The sequence below is a fragment of the Pantherophis guttatus genome, chromosome 2 (assembly GCF_059756535.1).
Source record: "Pantherophis guttatus breed Tessera chromosome 2, ASM5975653v1, whole genome shotgun sequence".
Taxonomy (NCBI): Eukaryota; Metazoa; Chordata; class Lepidosauria; order Squamata; family Colubridae; genus Pantherophis; species Pantherophis guttatus.
In genome coordinates, this window is record NC_142064.1 from 36,207,595 (window position 1) to 36,233,917 (window position 26,323).

At 35.9% G+C, this 26,323-nt stretch overlaps 1 protein-coding gene across 3 annotated transcripts in view; it reads right to left on the reverse strand.

The window, feature by feature from the left end:
- ARHGEF28 (Rho guanine nucleotide exchange factor 28) overlaps positions 1-26,323 on the reverse strand; it is a 144,730-nt gene that overhangs the window by 84,517 nt on the left and 33,890 nt on the right. For all 3 annotated transcript variants that reach the window (XR_015732105.1, XM_034441149.3, XM_034441152.3), the window contains exons 4-8: positions 25,022-25,315; positions 12,711-12,894; positions 10,761-10,941; positions 6,520-6,592; positions 635-687 (exon numbers count right to left, since the gene is read on the reverse strand). Coding sequence is in view for 2 of the 3 variants with exons in the window: in XM_034441149.3 (XP_034297040.2) it covers positions 635-687; positions 6,520-6,592; positions 10,761-10,941; positions 12,711-12,894; positions 25,022-25,315 (785 nt within the window). In the remaining variant the exon portion in view is untranslated. The remainder of the gene's footprint in view (positions 1-634; positions 688-6,519; positions 6,593-10,760; positions 10,942-12,710; positions 12,895-25,021; positions 25,316-26,323) is intronic.

The window sequence follows — 26,323 nt, forward strand, 5'->3', positions numbered from 1 at the left end:
GTTTGCAAAAACGAGCATGTGTGTGCATGCTCATCTCTGCGCATGCACATGGCTTTCTGCACATGCGCAGTAGTCACGCATTACGTGGGCAGAGTCTCCTGCAGTTGCCGCTACCGGTTTGCGCGATCCGGAGAGAACCAGATGAATACCACCACTGAACCAATTAAATATAAGGGAGGTCACATGCCCAAGTATCCCAAAACAATTTTGTTTCTTCAGGTCTTCCACAGATCTAACACTTATTAGCAAAGCATCATTAGCAATAACATGAAAAGTGAAATGCCCACAGAAAACAGCAGCAGCCATGCAAACCGTCCATTCTTAGAGTTTGTCCCTGATGATGCTGTACAGATTTCTAACTATAAAAAACTGGGCATAATTATTATGGCTTATGCATGAAGCAAAGCTGGTTTTCTTTAAATATATTATTAGCAGACAGCAAGACTATGTTTTTGTAAAATCTCAGACACTTTTTAATTGGTCTTGAAACATATTCAGAAGGAAGCGTTACTTAGCTGTCATTAGCCCAGCTGGGATTTTGTGAAGTGTTGTGCTCTCAAAGCAAATATAAGTAAGATAATATTAAGTGTCTCATTAGATTTTAGCAATTCATAAAAAGGTGATTGGACTATACCGTTAAATCTTCATTTTTAAGAGGTGGCTCCTCAGATGCAACATCTATAAGATCTGTTTAAAGAAAGGCAGTTTCTCATTAGTTCCCTGTCGCCAACAGTGGGAAGTAATTCTTTTTATTTCCCCTTCCCATACACTCACTGAAAGAGGAAAACAGAAGGATATACAAAGACCAAACAATGTTTCTTTACTATATTCACTACTTCCAAGTCGCATGACTATAGCTGAAATGCTAGGCGGCTCTACAATAACTTCTCATGTTATTTTAATGGGTTAATTTAAACAAGATTTCCTCCTTAAAGGGGTATGCTGCACAGTGCAAACTTAATCCCAAATTATCCTTATTTATTAATACTTCTTGAGCAGTATAATCATTTATAGTGAACCTGAGATTTTGACTTTGTAAACAAGAGTAGCAATTTAATGTTGTTGTTTTTTTAAAAAAACTGCCCTTCCTTTTCTTTTGACTACAGGAAACAACTGCGCTTGTGTTATTATTTTATTTCCTGGCTCCTTTTCAAAAGTCTGGAATAAGGACTTGCTGCATCAAAACCATTTTTAATTTATTTTCCCCTGATCATAAACAGTGCCAATATTATGCAAGAGAAGCATGAATATTCTGTGCCTGAGCACATTTTGCAGAACTCCCAACTTTTTCTATAACCTACATGGTTAAACTAAAATAATATCTTTGCCAAAAAGAAATTTATCGTCTGTGAGCATAGTTTTTCCATTTACACTCATTCTAATTCATTAGCCAGTTTTTATATCAAGTTTCTATCACTGGATGCAAATCTGTTTTTTTGAGTTTACACTGCAAAGTTGAGTTTCAAATATTACATAAAAGCAGGGAGGAAGGAGGAAGCATAAGTGAATCATGCATTCTTTTGCAAATCATAGACCCCACCTGAAGGGGAAAGTTTCTCCTTTACAAATTACACTGAAAGCAAATCCACCTTTCACACAGAGATCTTGCACAAAGATTTACAAAACATTACAGAATGTACACATCCACTACTTGAATTTATTTAAAAAAGCAAATTAAAATTTTGGTGGGTGGATCAAGGACTGTACCTTTTTTTTTAATCCTTCTTGAAAAACAATGAATACTGTATAAAATATTTTCTACAATGTACATCACTTTCTTTCAAAATATTGCCTACATGTGCAGTAATTCTCTAGCCTGTTTAATTTATAGCAAATTAAATATTTATTATGGCAATTTGTTTTATTTCTACATTAAGTTATTTCCAGTAGGAAACGATCACTGCTGTTAACCAGTCAATAGCCACTTCTGAAATCAGTGTCAAAGATTAGGCATTTGTTTATTAAGAACTCAAACATAAAAACAGCAGAATTCTGTTGTAAAGAGATTTATATCTGATTGCAATTCTCTATAACCTAGAAATATCATGATGGTCCGGCATGAATACAGTCAAAGCCAAATATTCAGAACTAGCAGCAAGGAATGATCCTTCTGTGACACCAAAGGGAGCATCTGCTTCGAGGAAATGATTTTGGAAGTCACAAAACAGTAGAAATTAGATTTTTTTTATTTGTTCTTTTTGTATTTTCACTGCCAGAGAGAGATCTGTCTGATTTTTTTCCTTTGGGTGTCAAAACAATTACAGATATCCTTCTATGGGTGCTCTACTATGAACTAGGTAGAAGGAGGCAACTTCCTCAGACAACAAACAGTTTAGGTTACCATGATTTTGGGATGGAACATCCATAATTTTCCTACCTGTTTAAACAATTTTTTTAGTTCCTGAATGTTTACATTTGCAGCAGGTGCTTCAAGCTAAGGTGATGACTCAATCAAGAGCAACAAAATGTTTCTAAGCATTACTACTTCCTTTTATGCCTTTGATAGGTTCAGATTTCCTTCCCTACTTGTTTGATCATTCCTTTGAACAAAAGACATGGTCAGATATCTTTTGCCCTGACATGTCCAGACCAAAACATACCTGAATCCATATTCATGTTCTTGTGACTCAATAGAATAAATCTCTGGCTTTGCTATGGCAAAACAGTGCCCCATAAAAATGACCCCATGCGGAAACACCAGGATAAATGAAATTCAATCCATGCTTCCCCAATGTGGAATTCCTACCTAAACCTTAACACAGCACCCAGGTATTTAAAACCATTAAACATCTTGGATTAATCCCAAATGTTCTTATGAAATGGCACACCTAAAAGAAGCTAGATTGTCCCTTTATAATCCCCACTATGGTTTTTAGAAAGATGAATTTAGATATTAGATCATTTCTGATTTAGTGGCCAGACCTGGGATTAAACATTTTACTTGAATGGATAAAGCAAACCTCTTCAAAGATGCTAGCTTCCATATCCTCTGTATTCCATAAAACTAAGCAGTGCTGAAAAGAGAAGTAGCAGCCGCAAGTAAATTCTTTGCCTAACAGCATCCCCAGCAGGTGAAGTAATAATTTATTTCAACTATCCTTTCTTCAATGTATTTTGAACATGTTCTGAAACTTACTTCCTTAGATAAGCAAGTAATAAGTAAATACTTTAGCTAGGCTGGCTACACTGATTTTATTTGGAATCTACATGTGTGTAATGATCATCTTTTCATCTTGTTCTTATTTCCCTCTGAGTACTTTTTATACCTCACAATTTTGGCTTTTTTGGTTTAATAAGGGTACATTAAAATCCTATCTATTTGGGAGCTGGTACAGTTGCACAGCTTTTCATTGCCTTTCAGATTTGACACAAGCTTATTTTTCCGTAGTTCTGTATTTCAGGACTTTGGGCAGGTAAATCCAAACCATTGTTTTTTTACTATGAAGTTCTTAGTAGAATTAAAACAGAGTAAGATCAGACAGAACATTGAGCCTGACTATTGATAGCCTATCATAATTAATAGAGAACTCATTGCAGAAAGATCTGCTCGTGATTTTTTTAAATTAATACCTTCCTAGTTTGTAAAATTCAGATTTATGTTAAACAAGTTTGTTTACGCTTGGGCAGTTTGATTTTTCCTCCTTGGAAGTATTCCCATCCCCTAGGAAAATCCTGTCCCTATTGAGTGAATTAATCTTAGCATTTTTTTTCCAGAGGCTGGTCACATCTATTGGGGAGTCCTAAATAAACACTTTGTTGATAGATTGCATACAATCTATCAATAATTGATATTGATAGATAGATTGCAGACAAACTTTGTTAATAAGTTTTGTCGGATAAATAAATTAGTAAAGTCTATGTTCTGATTTAAACTGCAACAGATTACATTTAATCTTTGCTGAAGGACTTCCTATACACCGCAGACCCTCGTGGTCCCTTCCAAATCTCCATTCTATGACTCTAGGTGCCAGAATACTCCATGTACACATTCACTTAGTTCTTAAAGGAAAGGGTTTAGAAGATAAGCCCACCCTTCTCTAGCAATTCACTTTTGAAAGCCAAGATTGTCCTATGTTCAGACTGAGTTTAATAACTGTCAAACATCACATGAGCCTTTCTACGCTGGAAATATATAAGAATGTAAATCAGACAGGCAGTCCTACCTCACAGATTAAGAGGTACAATTGCACTTCTTGGTTGTTACAATGCCATATTGATCACGACAGATTTTTTTTTAAGTACAATAAAAGGCAGACAAACAATGCAGTGATTTATAAGGATTGTAACAAATAAAAGTAGCAAATAAAATTATACAGATAGAAATAAAGAATAATTGTGAACACAATGGAAATTTTAAAACGATGTCCAGAAAATGGTTTAATGTGTCCTCTCCTAACCTAGTGTTTTTCAGATAAATTGAACTTCAACATTATAATTTCCAGAAAATTAGCTCTTGGCATCTGGAAGTTTCCAAAATGGTCTAATCTCTTCTCTGGTCTATCCAAATTTTAAATTCTGAAATGAGATTATTGACTAAGGATTTGTTGATAATTTTCTCTCTTAAAACGCTCACTTAACAAACAAAATACTTAACTTTGAAGTTAACTAATGAACATTAGTTAAATTAAAAGAGATTACAGATACACCATAACTAATATACCTGATGTAATACATGCAAATCATAAAAAGGAATTATTATGTTTTACAGTTCCACAAATCAAACCATAAAGCTCACTTAGAATATCAATACTAGATCAATAGTTTAAATTATTTTTCTTATGAGAACATTTCAGATTATGTATACAGTGAGCCCAGTGAGATTTGCTTCTAAGTAAACATAAGTTGTGAAACACAACTGTTTCATGATCAAATATTTCAGATTACATTTCTGTGCCTTGTTTGTTTTATAATTTCCATCTGATGCGTTAGTCTAGAAGAAATATGCAAACTTTTATTTTCTGTAATCAAAAGCCAGCTTTAACAGCTTTTGAGAAGGAAGAAGCAGGGGAAGCAGGGTTTTTTTGAAATTTGGACTTTTGCTTTGTTTTTACGTTTTAATTTAAATCCAGCACTCTGAAGCTTCTCTAGGTGCTTACACTTTCCAATCTGGAAAAAGCCAAATTGGAAAAAATCTTCTGGATTTAACTGAAGTGTGGCCAATCAGGGAGACTAGATCACTGGGTAGAGAATTGTGCAATGAAAGAATAGAATAGAATAGAATAGAATAGAATAGAATAGAATAGAATAGAATAGAATAGAATAGAATAGAATAGAATAGAATAGAATAGAACAGAACAGAACAGAACAGAACAGAACAGAACAGAACAGAACAGAACAGAATAGAATAGAATAGAATAGAATTCTTTATTGGCCAAATGTGATTGGACATGCAAGGAATTTGTCTTGGTGCATACGCTCTCGGAGTACATAAAAGAAAAGATACATTTGTCAAGAATCATAAGGTACAACACTTAATGATAGTTATAGGGAAACAGTTAATAAGGCTACCAGCAACAAGGTTACAGTCATACAGTCATAAGTAGGAGGAGATGGGTGATAGAAACAATGAGAAGATTAATAGTAATGCAGATTTAGTAACTAGTTTGACAGTGTTGAGGGAATTATTTATTTAGCAGAGTGATGGCGTTCGGGAGAAAACTGTTCTTGTGTCTAGTTGTTTTGGTGTGCAGTGCTCTATAGCGTCATTTTGAGGGTAGGAGTTGAAACAGTTTATGTCCAGGATGCGAGGGGTCTGTAAATATTTTCACATCGTTCTTTTTGACTCGTATACTTCCTCTATGGAAGGCAGGTTGGTAGTAATTGTTTTTTCTGCAGTTCTCTTTCTTTCTCATACAACCATCCAGCAACTTCGTAACTCAATTAAGTATAAGACAACATATTTTATCTATGATAAATTCAACAAAATCCTCTTCTTTAATAAGAACGTTTTGAAACCAAATTCTGTCAGCAAGCTGAAATAGGAAGTGATGGAAGAAATGGAAGATATTTTTTCTGCAAGCACTACTGTGAGCACTGAGTTGTTAGAGAGGAAGGGGACATGGCAGTTAGATCATCTGTCCAACATCCACAAGCATCAGTGTTCATCACTGGTTTGTGTCCACCATATTGAGCACACACCCATTTCGGTCCTTGTAGGGAACAGAGAGCTCAAATACCTACACTATGCCCCATCAAACCCATAATCAGATATATTTTCAACACTGCTATTCAAGTTAAAGCTATTGCTACGTTTTTCTTACTACAGCCTCTAAAATTTAGATCCCTTCTTCTAAAGGTATTATTTGTAATTAAATACTTTGGAATTATATTTAGCATTGCTGTATTTAAAATAGATTACAATATTTAAGTTCTCTTTGTTTTGTCTCATAATTCTGCAGATGTTGGTTAAAAAGCAACTGTGCCTTGGCATACAAGTGAAAGGTGAAAGCCTTTTGACGTATTTTATGCACACAATACAATGAATTGTAAATAATGTCATACAATAGAGAATGAAAATACCTTCTTTAGATGTTAAAGAGTTGCAAGGCATCTGCATTCCTCCCAATGTCTCAGCTTGCTTTGAAGTAAGATTCTTAAAAAAATAATAATAAATTGGTTTAATTATTATGTTCATTATGTTATTATTATTTTATGTTCTTCATATAGGATGCACAAAGCAAATTCACAGAGTACTCTAACATAACCTGCCCCAATTTGTTACTGCCCAGATGTCCTCAGGCTGCAGCAGTCAGCACAGCCAGCAAAGCCAATCAATAGCAACAGAGTGTTGGGAATTGATGTCCAAATACATTTGGGATATATTTGTGGAAGGAATACTATTCCAACATACTACATATTGTATGTTCAGAGTTAAATTAGATCATAGCCTGAAGCTAAGTAAACCTAAGTTGAGTCAGTGCCTATGTTCAATTGTTGACCTGGGGGGAAAAGTTTATTATTTATTTATTTATCAACAAGTACAAGAAAACAAATAACAGAATAGACATAAACATGGACACATGAAAAAAATTGGCACAAAAAAGGATATAAATTTATTTATTTATCAAATTTATGTAGCCGCCATCTCACCGAAGGTGACTGGGTAATGCATATGGGAAAACCATATATAAAAAACCATATATAAAAAAACATATTAATAATAAACATTGTAAAAACAGAGATACAAATCTTAGGTTAAGAGGGAAGATAAATGGGCAGCTCAGCAATAGAGCCACCTAAGCATTGTCTCCAGTTTCATTTGGAGCCTCAGGCCTGATAAGACAACCAGGCCTTGAGGACCTTCCTCAGGATCTACCCTATCCAGATATAGATAGATATAACAAAGGACAATATGAGTTGGTGATTTGTGGCCTTATCACCACACAGTCAGATTTCTGCAATTAATTCTATTTGAAGTAGAAGTGAAGATAATTTAAAGGCTACAGTTGGTCCACCTATCTTGCGGACCCTGTACTAGTTACCAGTAAAGTGGTAGTTTTGATATATAAACGGATACAGGATAGGCAAACGTTTCAGAACTCACTGTACTAATTAGATTCAACTCATCTGAAGAGTCCTCCCAGGACAAACTGCTCAAAGTGCTTCATTTTCACACAGTGAGAGCGATGAAGCCAGAAAACTATCAAACACTCTGGAACAGCCTCCTTCCAAAAATTAGGTTTACATCCTCAGTGAAGGCCTTCCAGAGACTGTGAAGACTAAAAGTGTACAAATTTGGTGTACAATACGTTCTGTGTATTGGTTATATCTGTTAACATATTGGTATTGTGAATTTTTGGCAATTTTGTTTTATTGGACATTGTAGTTACTGAGGGTTGATGATGATTTGACAACATAGCAAGTTTGATTAATAAATAAAAATAAAGTTTCAAGTTCACTTTTTTTAGAGGAATGACACTGTCAAATAAAAAATGAATCAACACTTGCACTAACAGTAAATAGCTCATGTCAGTGTTGGTTATTTCTAGGGAACAAAGGCTAAGATAGGGAACAAGGTCTGATTTACAGGACTGATATTCTGTAGCTTGCTCTCCTCCAAGAAGGTCTGACAGGTAGAAGGAGCAGGTGCTGAGGATTAGCAATGTGGGTCAGCCCTCTTCTCAAGCTGCAAATTGCTTTGGCTGCTGGTGTGGATCTTGTTGCTAGGAGGGTGATGTTGGGCTGGTTCTTCTTGACATCATGGAAAGCCCCTGGTCACATAAGATCCTCCTTGCCAAGCCAATATCAGCACCAGAAACTAGTTTATGCCAGTATGAAGAAAAGCCGCAGAGCAAGTTCTTCTCACATAATTATGAGCTTCTTGGGTTAATCTGGCAGCAAAGAATTAATTCAGGTTCTCTGCAATGTCTTCAACTTCCCTACTGGCACAACTGTAACTTCCTTCTCTGTACAGCCCTACTGCCTCCCTAGCCGATTTCCTGCTTCTGAAGTATTTAAAGCTTTTAATTGTTATTCTTGGTCTTGAAGATTTTAGCAATACAATCCTCAGATTTATTTCTGGCATCCCTCATTGTCTATACTTCTAAATTTCCTTAACTCACTCATGGGCATGTTCCTGGATTTGTTGGTACTTTTCTGATTAGTAGTACAGTAGACATTTTGGCTGAACTTTCATTATTGTGCTTGTCATATTCTCCTGGTAAATTCTAGGTTTATTCATAATAACAGCATGTTCATCTGCAATCTGGTAGTGAATCAGGTGGTGGACCTGGCAGGTTTTACTGAGACTCAACTGAGCAAAGCAGTGATATTACTGACTTTGTCCAGTTCTCAGCCCTTCAAGGTAGGCCGGGTTAGGAAACGAAGGTTTTAGAAATGCTACTTTACTCTTGCAGGTATAATAAAATCTTGAGAGCCTGCTAGATTTCCTCTGATCCCTCGTATACCAAACAGAATCAAGATAACAATATTTTGATTTTTTTTCTCCTGTCTTCTTCTTCCCCAGGAGTAAGCTGTTGTTTATTTTCTCTTAATGGTTCTTGTATTCCTTCATCGATCACCATACTTCCCTTCACTGGCTGGATTTCAGCTCCCCTCACTCAAGGACAGGGGATGGCATTGATCTTACTGCAAGGGACTCCTTTTGTGGATTTCAAGGACTAGCCTTCTGCTATGACCCCTGCCATTTGTGAGCTAGGCACATGACTATCATGGAATTATAGGGATTCCATATCTTAGCTATTATATGGGATTGTAGGGCTGCAAGAACAAGAATTGGGATACCAGCAACACCCTACTTCAGGAAGGAGATGATGTTAACAGTCTTAAGAAAGCTGTGCTGCACATTTTTCTTAAAAAGGTTCACCCTGGATCAGCAATGTATTGCCCAACTTTTATGATGGGGATTCAGCTGCAGAGAATTCTAGAGGAAGTAGATTATTTGACACTTTTCAGTCAGGTTGCTATCTTCAAATTCAGGATGTATATGAATTATACCTCTTTATTCAGTCAATGAGAATCACTAGAAATCAAGTATTTCTAAAAGAGATTGTTCCTGGATGCCTTGTTGATTTTACTCTCCATTTTAAGGCAAGCATGCACATTCTGGGCAAAATCTTCAGCTTCTTTTCACAATTTCTAATTAGTTTTATTCAGCGCCTTTGTCATATATAACAGCATTGTCCTGAATAACATTATACGCAAAATAAGCAATTTGTGTTCAAAGTTTATTACATTTCTGTAGTTTTCATTCTTAAGTGATAATTCATCTTGAATTTTCTAGCATATATTAGCTTTTCCCCAAGAACAATTTAATTTTCAGAAGGTTACACTAATCTTTTGCAGCTATACTAAGATTTGTTTATAATCTGTCTTCCAAATTCTGTTCAACCTCTGTACTATTTGTCTGCCCAGGACGTCCTGTTTATTCTATGGACTATGTACTCCTTCAGACATTTCCTTCTAATTTTGTACTGCAAAGGCTTATTGCTGAATCATACATAAAATAGCTTATTTCTTTCTCCAAATGTACATATACGTAAGTGATTGTTCTCTATAAGCAACAAGGGTTGCTTTACTTGAACATATATACAACTTATACGTATGTACAACGTAAAATACATGCAACATTTAATTAGAATGTGGCTTTTCACAATTTTCATATCACTTTTCAATTTAAAGAAAAACTAGCTTCATAGAAATTAACTGAATTTTTATGCATGTTTCTTGATATAGCATTTTTATAATCATGCACCTTTGCAAAATATGATGCATTTTTGTACATTATTTTCATCATTTTTCTATACATTATTGAGCATGTTATTTTACTGTTTAAGCTTAACAATTATATTATAACTTTTAAAAGATAAAAATATCAAGGGGTAATTACATTTCCATCCGATTCTGCTTTTGAAATTGCAATTTAGTAGCTTTGAATTTAAATGTGAAATGTCACAATTCTTGGTTTAGTAACCAAGGTGATTTGCCTGGTTTCATCATATTTTCTAAACATTTCAGGGTAATTAAATTTAGATACCAGACTTCACATAAACTTTTGACTAGACTACACTTTTGACTAAAACTGTCTAAGATTAAATTAAATTCTAGATCACAATTCTGATTTTACAATAAAATTGTTTGTATTTAAGGCACCATAGGATTCTTTTGTCCCATCCTTTTTCTTATTAGCAAGGGCTGTTGACAATTTAAAAATGATCAATGACCCTATCAAATGTGAATAAACAGCATTTTTCTTAAACTGTGAAAAATAATGTTTCACTATATTACAACTTGGCACTTACCTTTTGTGTAAAAGTTCTATCCCAGAAGTATTTCCTAAAGAGCTGTACATCAGATTCTAACGAATGGTCTGTTGTGTGATTAGATGTCAGGAACAAAGTCCCTGACGAATAAGCAAATTGAAGGACAGCGTTTTCATCAACCTCCACTTTAGAAATCTCAAAAGGATGGATGGTCTGCCTCCTGAAACAACACATTCATGAGATTAGAGTCAGAGTGCCAGGACAACTGAAACATGGAACACAAACCTATGCAAAGTTCCTCTCTCACTGCATTCCATAATTTCAGACTCTAATCCGACTAATTCCAAAGATTTCATGGAAAAAATATTGTGAAATGCTCAGGCTAAACAAAGTTTTTTCCTGAAGAACTTTCCCCATGAATCAACAATTCCCACTTGGAAGAATTCTGATCAAAAAAATAAGAACATACAGTTGATTTTTTTTGTGACTTTTTAAAAAAATGCAGACTATTTAATCACAAACCCGATTCAGTAGACAAACCAGCAGCATACCAGCTCATAAGCGTACCACAATATAAAATAGTCTCTAGAGAGTGCTGTATTGTTTGAATGTTCCAAAAAAGTGAGACATTCATAATAAGAGTGATAACAAAGAATGCATAAATTCATACAAACAAAATATTATGTAAAGCTAGAAACAAAACAGCAGTGTAAATTTGAAGGACGGGGAATAATTAAGCTGGGGGGAGTTCTTGCTCGTTTTCTCTCCTATTTAATACTATCATGACTGGATAATGAGAATTGGACAAGACAACTGTCAGAATCCTGGCTCCTCTTTGTTCATTTTAAGATTATGTTGCCCACATGTGGTACAGTGGGCTTGTATGTACACAACAAACCAAAAACCCCAATAAATATCCCTAAAAGGGAAATTTAAAAATAAATGACAAGTCTCCTTGCTTACTTGTTTCACTTTGCATACAACTTTCATGGCAACTTTAAAATAAAGTTCAGGCAACTGGGCTGTTGCTAAGTCAATTGTGGGGAGGATCTCCAGGGTAGGTCTGCGGTACAATAGATGGTGCCAGCCAAGTTGTCTAATCAGCAACAACATATTGCTTCAGAACTTCAGCAGGAAATGAACTCTTGAACAGCTTAAAATCTGTTCTATTTCACTGCAGCTTTGTGAGTGGGGTGTGTGATTGTATGCGCATGGCAGAGAGAAATCTATATGTAGTTGAAAAGCAAGATAGGTAAGAAGAAGGAAAAATAATGGTAAGAACTAAGTTGTTGAGGAACAAAAGTGGCAGAAGTGACAGTGCTGTTTTGCTGTAAGCGTGTATTCTAACCTCTTACAAACTAGCACCTTTTGAAAAGCTAAATTCATAAGAGCAAAAGATATAACTAACAAATCCAGTGAATACATGTCCAGATTAGAGAGAAAAATATTTTGGATATTTCCTAAATACTTTGGATATTCTCTAAAACATATAAACACAGGTGCCAATCAAACAGTTTTACCTGAAGTTGTTTTATTGTTTATATCTCACCTAGACTGTTTTTGGTTGCCCGTCTTTCTAATCGAATTTTAGATGTAGCTGGGTTTTTCTTCTATTCTATTTACTCATTATTTACAGAATTATTATCTACCCATAAATCTTGAGAATAAGGTTCACATAAAACTTTAAGTAAACCAAATATGATATTACAATCTATAACAAGACATAAACAAGTAAATTATATTATATTCCCATTGAGCAGTGTTTTCCAGCCTTGACAATTTTCAGATTGGCTTCAACTCCCAGAATTCTAAGCAATAGCTTTGTTTGCTAGGAAATTTTCAGTACTAAAGCCCAAGCAGCCTTTGCAAAGAGTATTTGCATTTAAACATCTGTAATAGAATAATTCACTGAATTTAAGAGAAGTACAAACAAAAGGAGTCACTGAATTTCTTTCTTCCCATTCTTTCATATCAAACCATACTACTTACTTGGAAAACATTTTAACAAGACTGAAATGTCCATTCTGTAAAGCCAAGTCCAATGGTGTCAATCCTTCTTCATTAAATAAAGTGACTGCAACTGTTCCACCTGGTTGGAATAACAGGAACTGCGAAAGTTGAACTAGACCCAATCTCATTGCAAGATGGAGAAGTGTTTCTTTGCATTTAGATTCTAAAATAAAAATATATATAGGTTTTGCATTAAAAATCAGCAATCCTATTCTTCTGGACTATAAGCATCTTTTAATATAACAATGTAGACTTTATTATTAACACAGATTAGTAAAAAAGAAAGGTTATTTCAATAGAATCCCTATAGCAATCCCTGCTACATACCGATATTTTAATTATGTATTGTTAGTTGTAACTGTTTTTAATTTATTTTTGTTTGTCACACAATCACTTATTGAGATGGGTGGGAAGGAAGGAAGGAAGGAAGGAAGGAAGGAAGGAAGGAAGGAAGGAAGGAAGGAAGGAAGGAAGGTTTGGGAAAAAGGAATTATTTAATTTATTTCTCCAGTTTTTAAATGGATACAAGCATGTTTCAATTTCTGTTAAATTATAACAATGCAGTCTTTAAGCTAATTGACCCAGCACAAATTTCATTAGCAGAATAGAGCACAAGTCTCGTGTTCCTCAGCCAACCACAAATCTGCTTGAGGATTTGGGAATACTTCAGAACAATGTGGATTTGGGGTTTTCTATGCAGGAACCCTCCACTGTATCAAGCAAACAGTTCTGGCCCTGATAACTGATTTAGTTGGCAAAGTGGTTGGCCTCTGCCTTTTTGAAGATTTATTTTAGACTCATCATCTAGCCTGTGATTTCTTGGTGATCTCTTTTCCAAACAATAACCAAGTCTAATTCTGCTAAGCTTTTAAGATTAGCCAAAGCAGGTTATACTTTGCCAATGAACAGAAAACTGTAATATTAAAATTCAGATGTTGGTATACTCTTATTTACTTTCTATTGCAAACATTTTCACATGGGCTGAGATAGTCCAAAGATATGAGCAGCCATGATTAAAGACCTGTATGGGAAATTCAGTGAACTGTATCCCCTCTCTTGTGCTTTTCATTCTGCCAGGTACTCAAATCCTCCTGCTGCAAGGTAGACATTTGGGCAAATGGAAATTTTTATTTGTGCCTTATTAACATACTGTAGGTGAGAAGGAAAGCTATGGTCTGAGTAGCAGGTTCAGTATGTTTCCCACACAAATATGTCTAGACATATCCACAGACTGAGTCTGGCGATATATTCTCCCATGTAGGGTTACTGTAATCCATATCCTACATCCATATCCCATACCTCTATTTTGTAACCCCTTTCCATACACGCTCCAATCACATTACCATAATGTAAACAGTAGAATGGACAGTTATGACTACAGTGTTCTTTTTGACAAACTAAGGGTAGAAAATGATGCATTAAGATTCTACAAAGCAAAATGCATCTCTTTTCCACTTCAAAGAGCAAAGTTTCAAAACCATAAACATGAGCTGAAAAACATTTCGACCCAATAACTATTTTGTTACTAGACATGCTTCCTGCAACCCTTGGAAGCCAAAATAATCTTCAGCCTAAAAACAAATTGCCTGATCCTGCTTTCATTTACTCTCTATTCAGTCTTATACTTGCACATACTAAGTGAACAATTGGAAACATACAACTTTCTTGGGAGAAATTTCTTTCTCACAGGAACATTAATGAAAATTACAAAACATCTGCTCCTGCTACTTCTTTGCCAGTTACAGATATTCTTCTACACTCCTCCTCTGGACTCCTCAGCCATGCTCAATATGGTAAACCTGTGCCTGCTTCTAAAACATTTTGTTTTATGTTAGCCTCCTAATATAATGAATTCAGCTTCTTTTTCTTAAAAACTTGCTTTTTCTCATTTTGTGATTTTTTTTTTCTTCTCTTTCCAGGGTTTCTGTGATCTCTTCCTGGTGGTCTCTTCCAGAAAGTCTATTCACCTTTCTCAGTTCTGTCCTCTTTTATTCTATTCCCCCCATCACCACTACAACAGAAGCTCTCAACTAATTAGCAGCTCAACTTTGGGATCAAGCCATTTAATTGCATTTAAAATAGCCCAACCACTTTAAAGGCCTGAGAAGATGAAAAATATTCACATTGTTGAATCTGCACACAAGCATGAGTATAGAATGAAACTGGCTTCCCCAGCACAATTTTCAGAGTCTATCCTCAAGATTGACAGTAGAATCAAACATTATAGCACAAATCATGGACATTATTTCAGAAGAAAATGAGAGTGAATTGGGAATTAAGCCAACTCCAAAGCCTACAGGCATATCTTTAAGCAAATCATTCCCTTATGAGACCATCCTATAATAAAGATGCCCAGAATAAATACAGAGTCTATGAGAAAAGACCAGTAAGAACTTCCTCAATATTTATTTGGCTGTTTCAGGGGTGGGCTACTGGGGGTTCGCAGGTTTTTGGAAGAACCTCTAGCTAAGATTCTGTGCAGTTCAGAGAACTCCCAAATCCCACTCCTGCTTGGCCCCTTCCATCCCTCCGCTGAGTCCCCACGTGGCCCGTGCGTGCAGAGGCTCAGGGAGGGTGAAAAATGTGCCTACTGGAAGTTCAGGAAGGCCGGAAACGGGCCTGTTTCCGGCGTTCAGAGGGCCTCTGGAACCTGGAGAGGCCGTTTTCTCCCTCCTGGAGGCTCAACAAAAGCCTCTGGAGCCTGGGGAGGGCAAAAATGCTCACACCCACAGTGGTGCAGGAGGCCGACTAGGCCATGCTCACCATGGCCACGCCCAACTGGCAACTGGGCAGAGAACCCCTTGCTAACATTTTTGAACACCACCCCTGGGCTTCAGTGACACTGTTTCAGTGACAGCTTGCATCTTTTTTTCAGCAGTACAAAATGATCTACTCTCACTTGTCATTTCCCCCCCCCCAAACAGCAATCCTGTAAAGTAGGCTAAATTGAAAAAAGGGAGCAGCCTGAAGTCATTCAACGAATCTTTCCTATTTTTACCATGGAACATAACTGTCTATACAGGTCTAACACAGTAAATATGTTTTATGACTAACATAAAAGCAAATGAAAAATAAAAACGAAAGTACAGAATAACATTTATGTTTGTTCTCCTGTAACTTCAACTAACAATCTGGGCTTCCCTAAAGACAAAGACAGCAACACATTTTATATTACAACCAGGCTATTCCCTCAGCCAATGTAAGCAAATGCAGATGACAGCAATGAGACTGTACATATGTTCCCTTCTGATGATGCAGTTGGAAAATCAGAAGTCAACTTCCAAAACAGGAGGAAATTTTTGCACACTGACCTCAGGAACAACATAATAAGCCTAAACATTTGCCTACATGAATAGCATATGCTAAGATTAGTTCAAAAGTTGATAGTAGTCTTGGAAAATGAAGAGCAAAATTAATTGTAATCCATACTGAATTTTCTAAATGTCTACCGTACCACTGATTGAGACTATGCTAAGAAAGACAAAGCCTCTTGAAAGTGTGTGAATGAATAGGCAAGATAAGATTCTATTGGCACTTTATACTAATGTGAATGTCTCTTCCTTGTTATGCATATGAGAACAATGAATATCTGCTATGGAGAACCTTTTCCATCAATAAAGGCTGGAGAAGTTCATGGTTGAGAAACTCTCCACTGCAGAGATTTACATCCTGCTCCTCGAAGGAAAGGGGGAAAGAATGCAACTAGCATGAGGACTGAATATGACCAGAAGTCTTTTTTTTTTTAAATCAAGGTGTTTTTTTATTTATATATAAGTATCTTGAATAGAGTGTATTGTCCGGGCGTACCATTTTACAAAAAGGAAAGAAAAAAAAGGATATCACATATACTGATAGCAATAATAATAATATAATAAAATAATTTCTAATCATATTTATAATTATATTCGCTTATTTATGTTCCTATTAAATGTACTGGCTAATTATAAATAACATTCATATTTTACTTAAACATAACCAGTGGTGGGTTTCAAAAATGTTTACTACCGGTTCTGTGGGCGTGGCTTGGTAGGCATGGCAGGGGAAGGATACTGCAAAATCTCCATTCCCTCCCCACTCCAGGGGAAGTATACTGCAAAATCCCCATTTCTTCCCGATCAGCTGGGACTTGGAAGGCAGAGAATAGATGGGGGCGGGGCCAGTCAGAATTTTTACTACCGGTTCTCCGAACTATTCAAAATTTCCACTACCAGTTCTCCAGAACTGGTCAGAACCTGCTGAAACCCACCACTGAACATAACAATACTCTTTCTTCATCTAGTTTCTACCTCTCATCTCTAACCATTGATAAAACCTATTCCACGTTAAATAGTATCTTGTGTCTCCTTTATCTTTTATTTTCAATGTCAATCTATCCATCTCTGCACAGTCCAATATTTTCTGGATTATATTTTCATCTGTTGGAGTGTTCTCATTTTTCCAATATTGTGCAAATACGATTCTTGCTGCTGTCAATACATGTTACATTAAATATATAATCCCTTTGTCATAATTTTCTGGTATTATACCTAACAAAAATATTTCTGGTTTAAAATCTATGTGTTGCTTAATCATTTTCTCCAACCATGTATGTACTTTTGTCCAATATTTTCTTGCCTTCACACATATCCACATATGATAATAGGTGACACGTCTTGACACATTTACCTTGGAATAAAAGGAATTAAACTGAAAGCCTGAATATTTTTCCTTTTTCTTTCAGCCTTGGAACAACTATTCCATGTTGCAAAGTAAAGGGCAAAAAAACACCTCAATACCGCCAAAACTCCTTTCCCCATTTTTCATGCCAACTCTCAAGGAATAAGCTGGAATAAACATGAGCAGTAGTTTTATGTTTATCTAAGAAGGGTCACGGACTTCAGTTGGACTTCTTACAGAAAAAGCATGCATAGGTTTATGTTCGCTGAACCCAGACAGTTACTCTGTCTCTAGTCAAATGTGCGTTTTGTGCATTTGTGTGAATGTAGGACAGGAGTTTATGCGAGAGAAAATAGCTATATCCAAACAGATCAACTGATATCAACAATTTTAAATCAATGAACATTAATTCAAATAACATTCATTTAATGTCTTTGCTTGGACTCTAAACTTTTTTTTCAATCATGGGCTTTGGCCACGGCATATATCCACAATTTATATAGATTGTTCATATGCACATATTAATTGGAAAACCTTCATGTTTCAGTGGAAGTTGGTAACTATAACTGACAAGGTAAGAAATCTGGAAAACGTGTTGTATGCATTTTTTACCCTTTTTGTTATTATCTTCTTTATAAAGGATCTGCTTTAAATCCAGATTTATCTTTTAGTTTACTACTAATATATGCCATGTAAACGGGTGCAGCCAATAAGATTCCTATATACTAACCTCTTCCAATGTACTTCAACTCCATAATTTAAATAGTTGAACAAGCCTGCTGTTTCAGCAAAATAGAACCCATTCTCAAATTTACACCATCAGAACAAAGAACATTTGTTCTAATTCAATGGATGATTAAAACAAAATGAGACATGAGTAGAAAGCTCACATTAAGGAGCGAGCAAATTCATTTGAGAACTGAAAGATTCCCAGTTTTAAAGAACTAGTTTCCATCAAACTGTCTCTTGAAAAATCAGCAGTCAAGTTATTTGAAAGGACTGGAAATATTGCAAACAAGTTACAGCCAGTATTCTAGATCTTGATTTGCAGCAGTTCTCTAGTTTATAGTAAAAACATAATGTTTGAGGGATAATAGCAGAGATAAAACCAGTCTGTTTAATCTATTACACAAATATTCCTATTCTTTCTTGCACCTGAATTCCTTTCCTTGCTCAAACTATTTAAAACAAAACAAATATTTCTCCTAACAGAAGTGACTAAGTTGTCCCTGGATGATACAGCTCATTTATTTTCAGGAAGGAAGCAGAAAATATTAGCTGTGTCTTGAAGGGAAGACCTGGCATCAGAACAGGCTTACAGCTTTCAGTTGTCTCAGGTTTAATCTTCTTTTAAACTTTTAATGTGTTGACAAGCTTTCAAACCAGGGGTGGGTTCTAAATTTTTTTACTACCGGTTCTGTCGGCGTGGCTTATTTTGTGGGCATGGCTTGGTGGGGGGTAATGTGACTGGGTGGGTGTGGCCAACTTTTTCTTTTTAACTTTTAAAAGCATTTTTTCTACAACCTTAAGAGGTTGCAGAAAAAAATGCTCTTAAAAGCCTCTGACGATCAGGCAACTCAGCTGGGATTGCCAGAGGCTTTTAAAGGCATTTTTTTTTTTACAACCTCTTCGACTGAAGAGGTTGTAGAAAAAATGCTTTTAAAAACCTCTGACGATCCCAACTCAGCTGCGCGATCATCAGAGGCTTTTTTTAACTTTTAAAAACATTCTTTCGGCTGAAGAGATTGTAGAAAAAATGCTTTTAAAAGTAAAAAAAAAAAAAGCGCCTCTGATGAGGTGGGTAGGGTAAGCGAGCGGAGACCGGAGCAGGGACCGGTTTGGGGGTGTGGCCAGCCAATGTTATTACTGGTTCTCCAAACTACTACAAATTTTTACTATCAGTTCTTGCGAACCGGTGCGAACCAGGAACAACCCACCACTCTTTCAAACCCAATATCTTTTTTTTTCCTCTGAAAATCAGCTGAAGATTCTAATACTGCAGATAATTTCCTACCTTGAGCAACTCTGCAAAGCCAAGGTTGTGCTTGAAAACTCATCACACCCTGCTATCTGCCACCAACTTTCTTTTTCGTTCTTAGCAAACAAGTTCTGCATATGCTTTTACTATGAATCAAACCACAATTGTGCATGCTGGCACACAACCCATATTTTGAAAAGTTTGTGATAAGATTCAAGTACCATTTATCTTTTGCTGATTTATTTAAAACAAACTGAACTGCAAGGGGAGAAAAACATCTAAGAACAAGTGTTATGGCACACGTACAATGAAAGTTTATTCATGCTGACAGAAGAAAACATAAAACTGATGACTCACACCATAATAGTGTGTCCACTTCTTTCAATAAATGCATGTTTTTTTGCTACTAAGTGTCTCAAAGTAATTTAAGCTAAAGGAAGCTCATCAATAGCCTTAAATTGCAGGAACTATTGAAGCATAGTCCTTAGTGAAGCTATCATCTAGAACTGAGGTGTGATGAACCAGTGGTGGGTTGCTACCAGTCCGCCCCGGATCAGGCGAACCAGTAGCGGCAGCAGCAGGAGGCTCCGCCCACCCACCCGGACGTATCTGCGCATGCACAGAAGCTTCTGTGCATGCGCAAAAGCATCACACGCAAGCACGCACACGCCGAGCGAACCGGTAGCGGCCGAAATTGAAACCCACTACTGTGATGAATGACTATAAGATTCAGATGTCTTAATTTTGAACATAGGCAGATTACTTCCTCTCTAAATCTGTATTTAAAGTTTAGAAAATATATTCTAAAAAGAATATAAGGCCACATATAACAATCAACCACAAAAATTAAACGGTGGCAGAAAACAATACATAACTGCAATATCATACGTACTCAACAGCAGAACAGATATCTTTCAAGCAAAACACTTTTCTCTGAAAAGAGAAAAAAATGCCACTTGAACACTTGAGAGCCATTGCAGACCTTTGACAATACTGAGTTTGATACAGCAAGATCAGTCATTACAAGGCAATTTTCTCTTTTCCTAACTGACAAAGCACTGTATGATTTTCAGGATGACTTGTAATCACTGAATGCCCTCACAATACTTATCAGACACCAATACTGTAGACCAGAGGTCCCCAACCCCTTACTTACTGGGTCATGGCCTATTAGGAATTGGATCACGTGAGTTGATGGCTGGAGTGTGTGTGCGTTGACCTGGCCGTCACGTGGCCCAGTTCCCCTCTCCCCACCCCCAGCTTGGCTGCCAAGTCACAAAGATTGGGGACCTTTGTAGACTTTCTTTGTAGACTTTCTTGTGTCCTGTGAATGCCTTTTTATTCTCCTAAGCATTTAAAAATAATTTTAATACAATCAAAACCTTTAATACAATCACAAATTTAATCACAAATTTGCCCCTCTTTTACTGTTAAGTGTTTTTTCCTGCCTGTGTGCAACTTTACGTTTTTACTTGTTTGCTTGTCAGATACAATTGTCATCTTTTCTCCAGGAATTCAAAACAACATACCAAGACAGACAGACAGACAGACAGACACACATACACACACAAACAGACAAATAAACACACACAGCAGTTTTCTTCACACTGACCACTACTAGGTTATTTAGGCTGAAAAGTGATGTGCCTAAGTCACCCAATGGTGACTTCATTGGTTTAGGAGAGATTAGGCCTCCTAAATCCAAGACCCCAACCACAAGACTATACTGGCTCTGCTGCTTCGGTTTGTTGTTATTGTTTCTTTTGTTTTGTTTTCAGTGATAGTGCTATTTATAGTTGGACTGTATTATTGTACTGATTTTCACATCACCCAGACAACTGTTCTTATCAGAGTGTTTAAGAACGCAACACAATGTGCTAAATGCAGCCCAATGGTAGTCTTGTTTGTGTTTCATTTGATAAGCAGTGCAGTGCTATGGAAAAACGGGACTCAAGGTTTTGTTAACATTAAAACAACCTAGAACTAATATAATGTTCAGTACAGAAAAACAATCCTATGACAAATATATTGGGCAATAAGTAACTATTAATCCACTTTGAAGAAAACTTTAGCCTGCATTAATAAAAACAGGAAATAATTCCAATTTCTGAAAGAAAGTTAAATAAGTTTCCTTCTTGCAGTTTTCATTAGAGTCCAGAATTAATGCTAACAAACGTTAAAGCTTGGTAAAAATCAAATTTCATAATATAATAATTCCTAGAAAGCATTATTCAATATCTGAAATTGAAGAGTTAATTGAACTTAATTGAATTGAATTGCTAAGTAGTTGCAGTCAGGCAAATAAGCTTAACATAAAGCCATCTGATGTTGGCAGGGTCAACATGAGGGATCTGCCAAAGGCACAGGGGCTCAGAAAGGCCCATCATTAATTGTGCCAACCCTTCTGCCATTAGGACTTTCACCAAGGCCAGATAGAATGCCATGGTCTCAGCTGCTCTTTGTTCTCACTCCTGGCAATCATTCATTCCCTCTCTACCATTAGCAGGCTTATCTCACAAGAAGGTGGGGAAGCACCTCTGCTGGAAGCAAGTCTTAAAATTCATTCTTTAGCGGATACACATTTTGTTTTTCATTGGTTTTTGAATTTTGGGGAATCCAGAACCAAATATAGCATGATTTTCACAATACTACCAATGGTAACAAACATTACCAATGTTAGGTAAATCACATCTGCAAAAAGCAAGGATAACTTGAATGATTGATAATAACAGGAATCAGTGTGCAACTGCCTGATGGGTAGGGGAATTGGCACCAAGGGAAAAAGTCTTTTTTTTAGGTCAGGTTTGACTTCTGATGATTTAATGGGCATGTAGGTTTTTTTGGGAACCAATACAGAGTTAGATTTGCCATTGATTTCTTCCATGATGTTTGGGAGGTGGGGGTTTTTTTTCCCAATAACTTTAAGTTTTTCAAAGTAAAAAATAAAAAAAAATGAGCAGATGCAAACAAAGCAAGTTTTTTTTTTCCTGCTTAGCACTTTCAATAGGAGCCAGTAAGTGGATTGTGGGGCTTTCTTTTGTGATCTGCCTATAATAAGATCTAAATCCGTAGATGGCCTTTATGACTCTATCCAAATCTTATTCTTAATTGGGATAGAAATTTTAGGGATCCCAATTTAGATCACAGTTGAATTTTTTAAGTGACTTGCTTACCTGCTCCTATGGCAGGAAGAATCCAGCTATAACTAAGCTCACTTACAGTTCATCTAAAAAATCCTGATCTACCAAGAAACATAAATCCTTCCTATTTATTTAGTAAATTTGTTTGCTGCCCATCTCAAAATACTAGTGAAATTATAACATTCTGCTGTAAAGGCTACTTCTTCACATTGATTTACTAATATTGTTTTTCCTACATTTAGTGTATGCAGAGTAAGTGGCAGCAGCTTTTTCCCATAAGCATACTGAATTTTGTTTCTCTGAACTACTTGTTTCCTGTACACACCTTGGATTGACTGCCCAAAAGGAATGAAAGGAATAATAATCTTAGTTTTGCTCTTTATATGGTAAATATTTCTTATCAAAATAGTACATGGGTATCTAGCACAGCACACTTTCCTAACCAGCCAGATGTCTGAAGCACCATGGCATTAAGGAATCCATCAGTGAATCCCTATGTTTCATAAGCCCACATGATTGCTCAGGGTTAGTTGCAAGACAGAACAGAATGAAAAGTATAACATGCCTTAACTTTAAGGCAAAACTTGTAATGTGAAGTACTTTACGACTGAGCTGATAGAGGCAAACCTAAGAGAAGAAAACGTAAGTAATTTGAGATTAGCTAAGAAGGAGTTGAGTTACTTAAATTGCACTTTTTAATGTTAAGACTACCAAAACTCTAGAGCATCTGCGATGGTCCTGAGATGCTTGAATTTCAGCATTCAACAACTCCACAGCCTGCACAGATCATGCGAGCTGAAGAACATAAAAGTAGCTGTCTAATATATATGAAGGGAACCCATTGGGAAAGGGTTTTTCTGCCTTTGGCCTTTATTAATGTTTATCACAAAACTAATTAAGAATTTCTCCAGATTTCTGCCAGTTTCATCTCATAGCATTCCTGGAGATGATTTGCAAACCAATTGAAAGAAAGCATTGTAACATGGTCTTGCAGTTTGGGAAGATGGGGAGGTGAAGAGCCATATTATTCATCACATCATACTGTGTAACAATAAATGTTTTATAATCCTAATATAATTATGTCTTGTATGAAACTCTTTAGGAGGAAAAAAATTAACTGGAACTAAATAAACTGGATTTTACTTTCTTACAAAGGCAGGCACCAGACACAATTATGTACCCTTATGAGAATGGAAGTGCTTTCTTAGCCCAATTTCACTAGCAGCGATCACTTTAGAAGAAACCCATCTTTGAGAAATGTCTTGGCATGAAACTTAAAGTCAAACTTCAGAAAGTCATATATAAGATCTCTTTGTGTAATCTTTCTGATTACGCATAATTACTTTGTGAATTGCATGTCTCAAAGTACCCAGAAGAACATTTGTAACTGTTAAAGCATTAGGCTAGAACTGAAAACTGAGACAACTCCACTGTCAATCATGGAAATCACTGACTGACTTTGGGCCAGTCACTTTCTCCCAGCCTTACCTGCCTCACAGGGAGACAGAAGTTCTATGTACCAGTATATTGTTTTGAGTTCTGAATGAAAGGCAGGATACAAATTTTAAAAACATATATAAATAAGATAAAATCTACTTTTGCTAAACAATTTCCACGCAAGAGCGAAATTCAGGTTTTCAATTGAATTCAAAATCCAAATATAACCATCTATATTTTTCATCATGATGGTGTTATTAAACACAAATCATACCCAATAAAGGTTAAATCAATCAATGACAAAGCATTAGTAGTTGTAATAAATAAGTTGTTGGTTACGAAAATTCCTGCACTACAGCATTCTTTTCATCATTTCAATGTAAAGGATGTCTCCTTTTGTTCATATAATAAGAACGTGTTATTACATAACAGTTTTGAATCAGAAAAAATGTTCATCTGCTAGTAACCAAAGTGAAAACATCATATTAGCGCCACATTAATCTTGTTAGCAGGTTTTGAATTATCATCAGTTGCTGACAAGCATTATTCATGAACTGAATTAGATGTACTAAGGAAACAACTTTTTTAAAAAACTATCAAAAAAAATCTCATTGCTTTGTAATGTTCCTAGCTCATTGGCTATTTTATATATTAGCAGTAATATGACACAAATCTGTTTAGAATATTCAGTTTAATTTCTGGTGCCTAATTTAATTTTACAATTTAAATTTAATTTCTGTTGTACTAGTTGTCTTTGATCTTTATGCTGGTAATATATACAAAACAATAAGAATCAGAATACATGAGAAAAGAATAAGCAAAGCTGAAGTAAAAGAGTAATATAGCAGTAAAGATATAGTAGAACCAAGGAAGCACAGCTTCAAATCCAATCCCAATTGTGGATAATTTTGGTACAGATATTATGCCCAATCTACCTCACAATTTTATTATGATGAGAAAAAATCAGAGGAAGGAGTATCGCATATTCAACTTCAAGCTGCTGGATAAAAGACAGGCTTTAATTCTAATCACACATGCTATAAAAGAAAAAATAAATAAATTAAATGAGAATTACTTACCATCTTCTGTACTATTCCCAACAATGTTCCAGGAAGATGGAATCTCTTCACAGGCCATGGCCAGCATAATATCATGATCCATTGACTGCAAATCTCTCTCGATCAAATCAAACTGACTGAGAAGGGTGTGATGACTGGAGGGAGTGAGACAGTTGACCTGACTCACCAAGAAACATGCTAATTCGCAAACAATGTCATGCTTGAAGGTAAGAAATGAGGAGCCAAGAATCACAAATTCATTTTCCTTTCCATACATAACCACAAAGACAGAAACATCTTCTTGTTCTCTATGAGCTGAAAAAGTATAACAATTAAATGTTATATACTCAATACATGCCTTTACAAAAATACATTTTATTGCCATTTCTTAAAGCATGAGAAATCGGAATTAATGTCAGATTCCATTCTCATATACTATATGTGCAGAAAAAAAATAAACAATTGCTAGTATTCACCATGTACGTATATACACTAGACTGAAAATACATAGGCGATGCATAGTAATATTAGAAGTAACAGAAAGATTGATATATTTTTCAGTTGTCAGTTGCCTTATTTACGTTGTTCTTTTTTATTCAGTGCAATTTACATTGTCCACTTTATTGGGATGCAAGTGTTACTAATATCCAGCCAGAACACCAATTAGTCCAGGCACAAAAACATGCCAGAAGATTCCCTAACCATATTATGTTGGTTGTGAATTCTGGAATTTATGATTAAAGCGTACATAGAGTTGCCCCATCAGCAAAGATACTCTTACTAATACAAACAAAAAGGATTGTATTACATGAGCTTTATTTGATCACCACTGTGACACAACAAGCCAGGTTGCGACTGCTTGGCCATGCAAATAGTACTATAATTACTTCTGCATTCATCAGTATTTGATACTAGCATGTCAAGGGTAGAGGATTCTCCAATAGCTACTTCATTACAGGTAGTCCTCATTTAACAACTGTTCAAAGTTACCTCAAAAAGCTACTTATGACCTGCTCTCAAAGATAGGATGGCTGCATCCCTCCCCAGTGTGATCAATGATTGCAGTTCCAGTGCTTTGGCAATCAGTTCATCTTTATGACCAGTTACAATATTCCTCAATCATATGAGACAATATGCAACTTTTTTGCCAGTTTCCAGCATTTTTACTGGTTTCTTGCAAAGAACACCCATTCAATGGAATGGATTTGCTTAATGACCACATGGTTTACTTAACAGCCACATGATTCATTTAATGTTGTATAAACAGTAGTAAAATAGAATCAGGTCATGGCAACTCGTTTAGTGACCACAATGACTTATGAC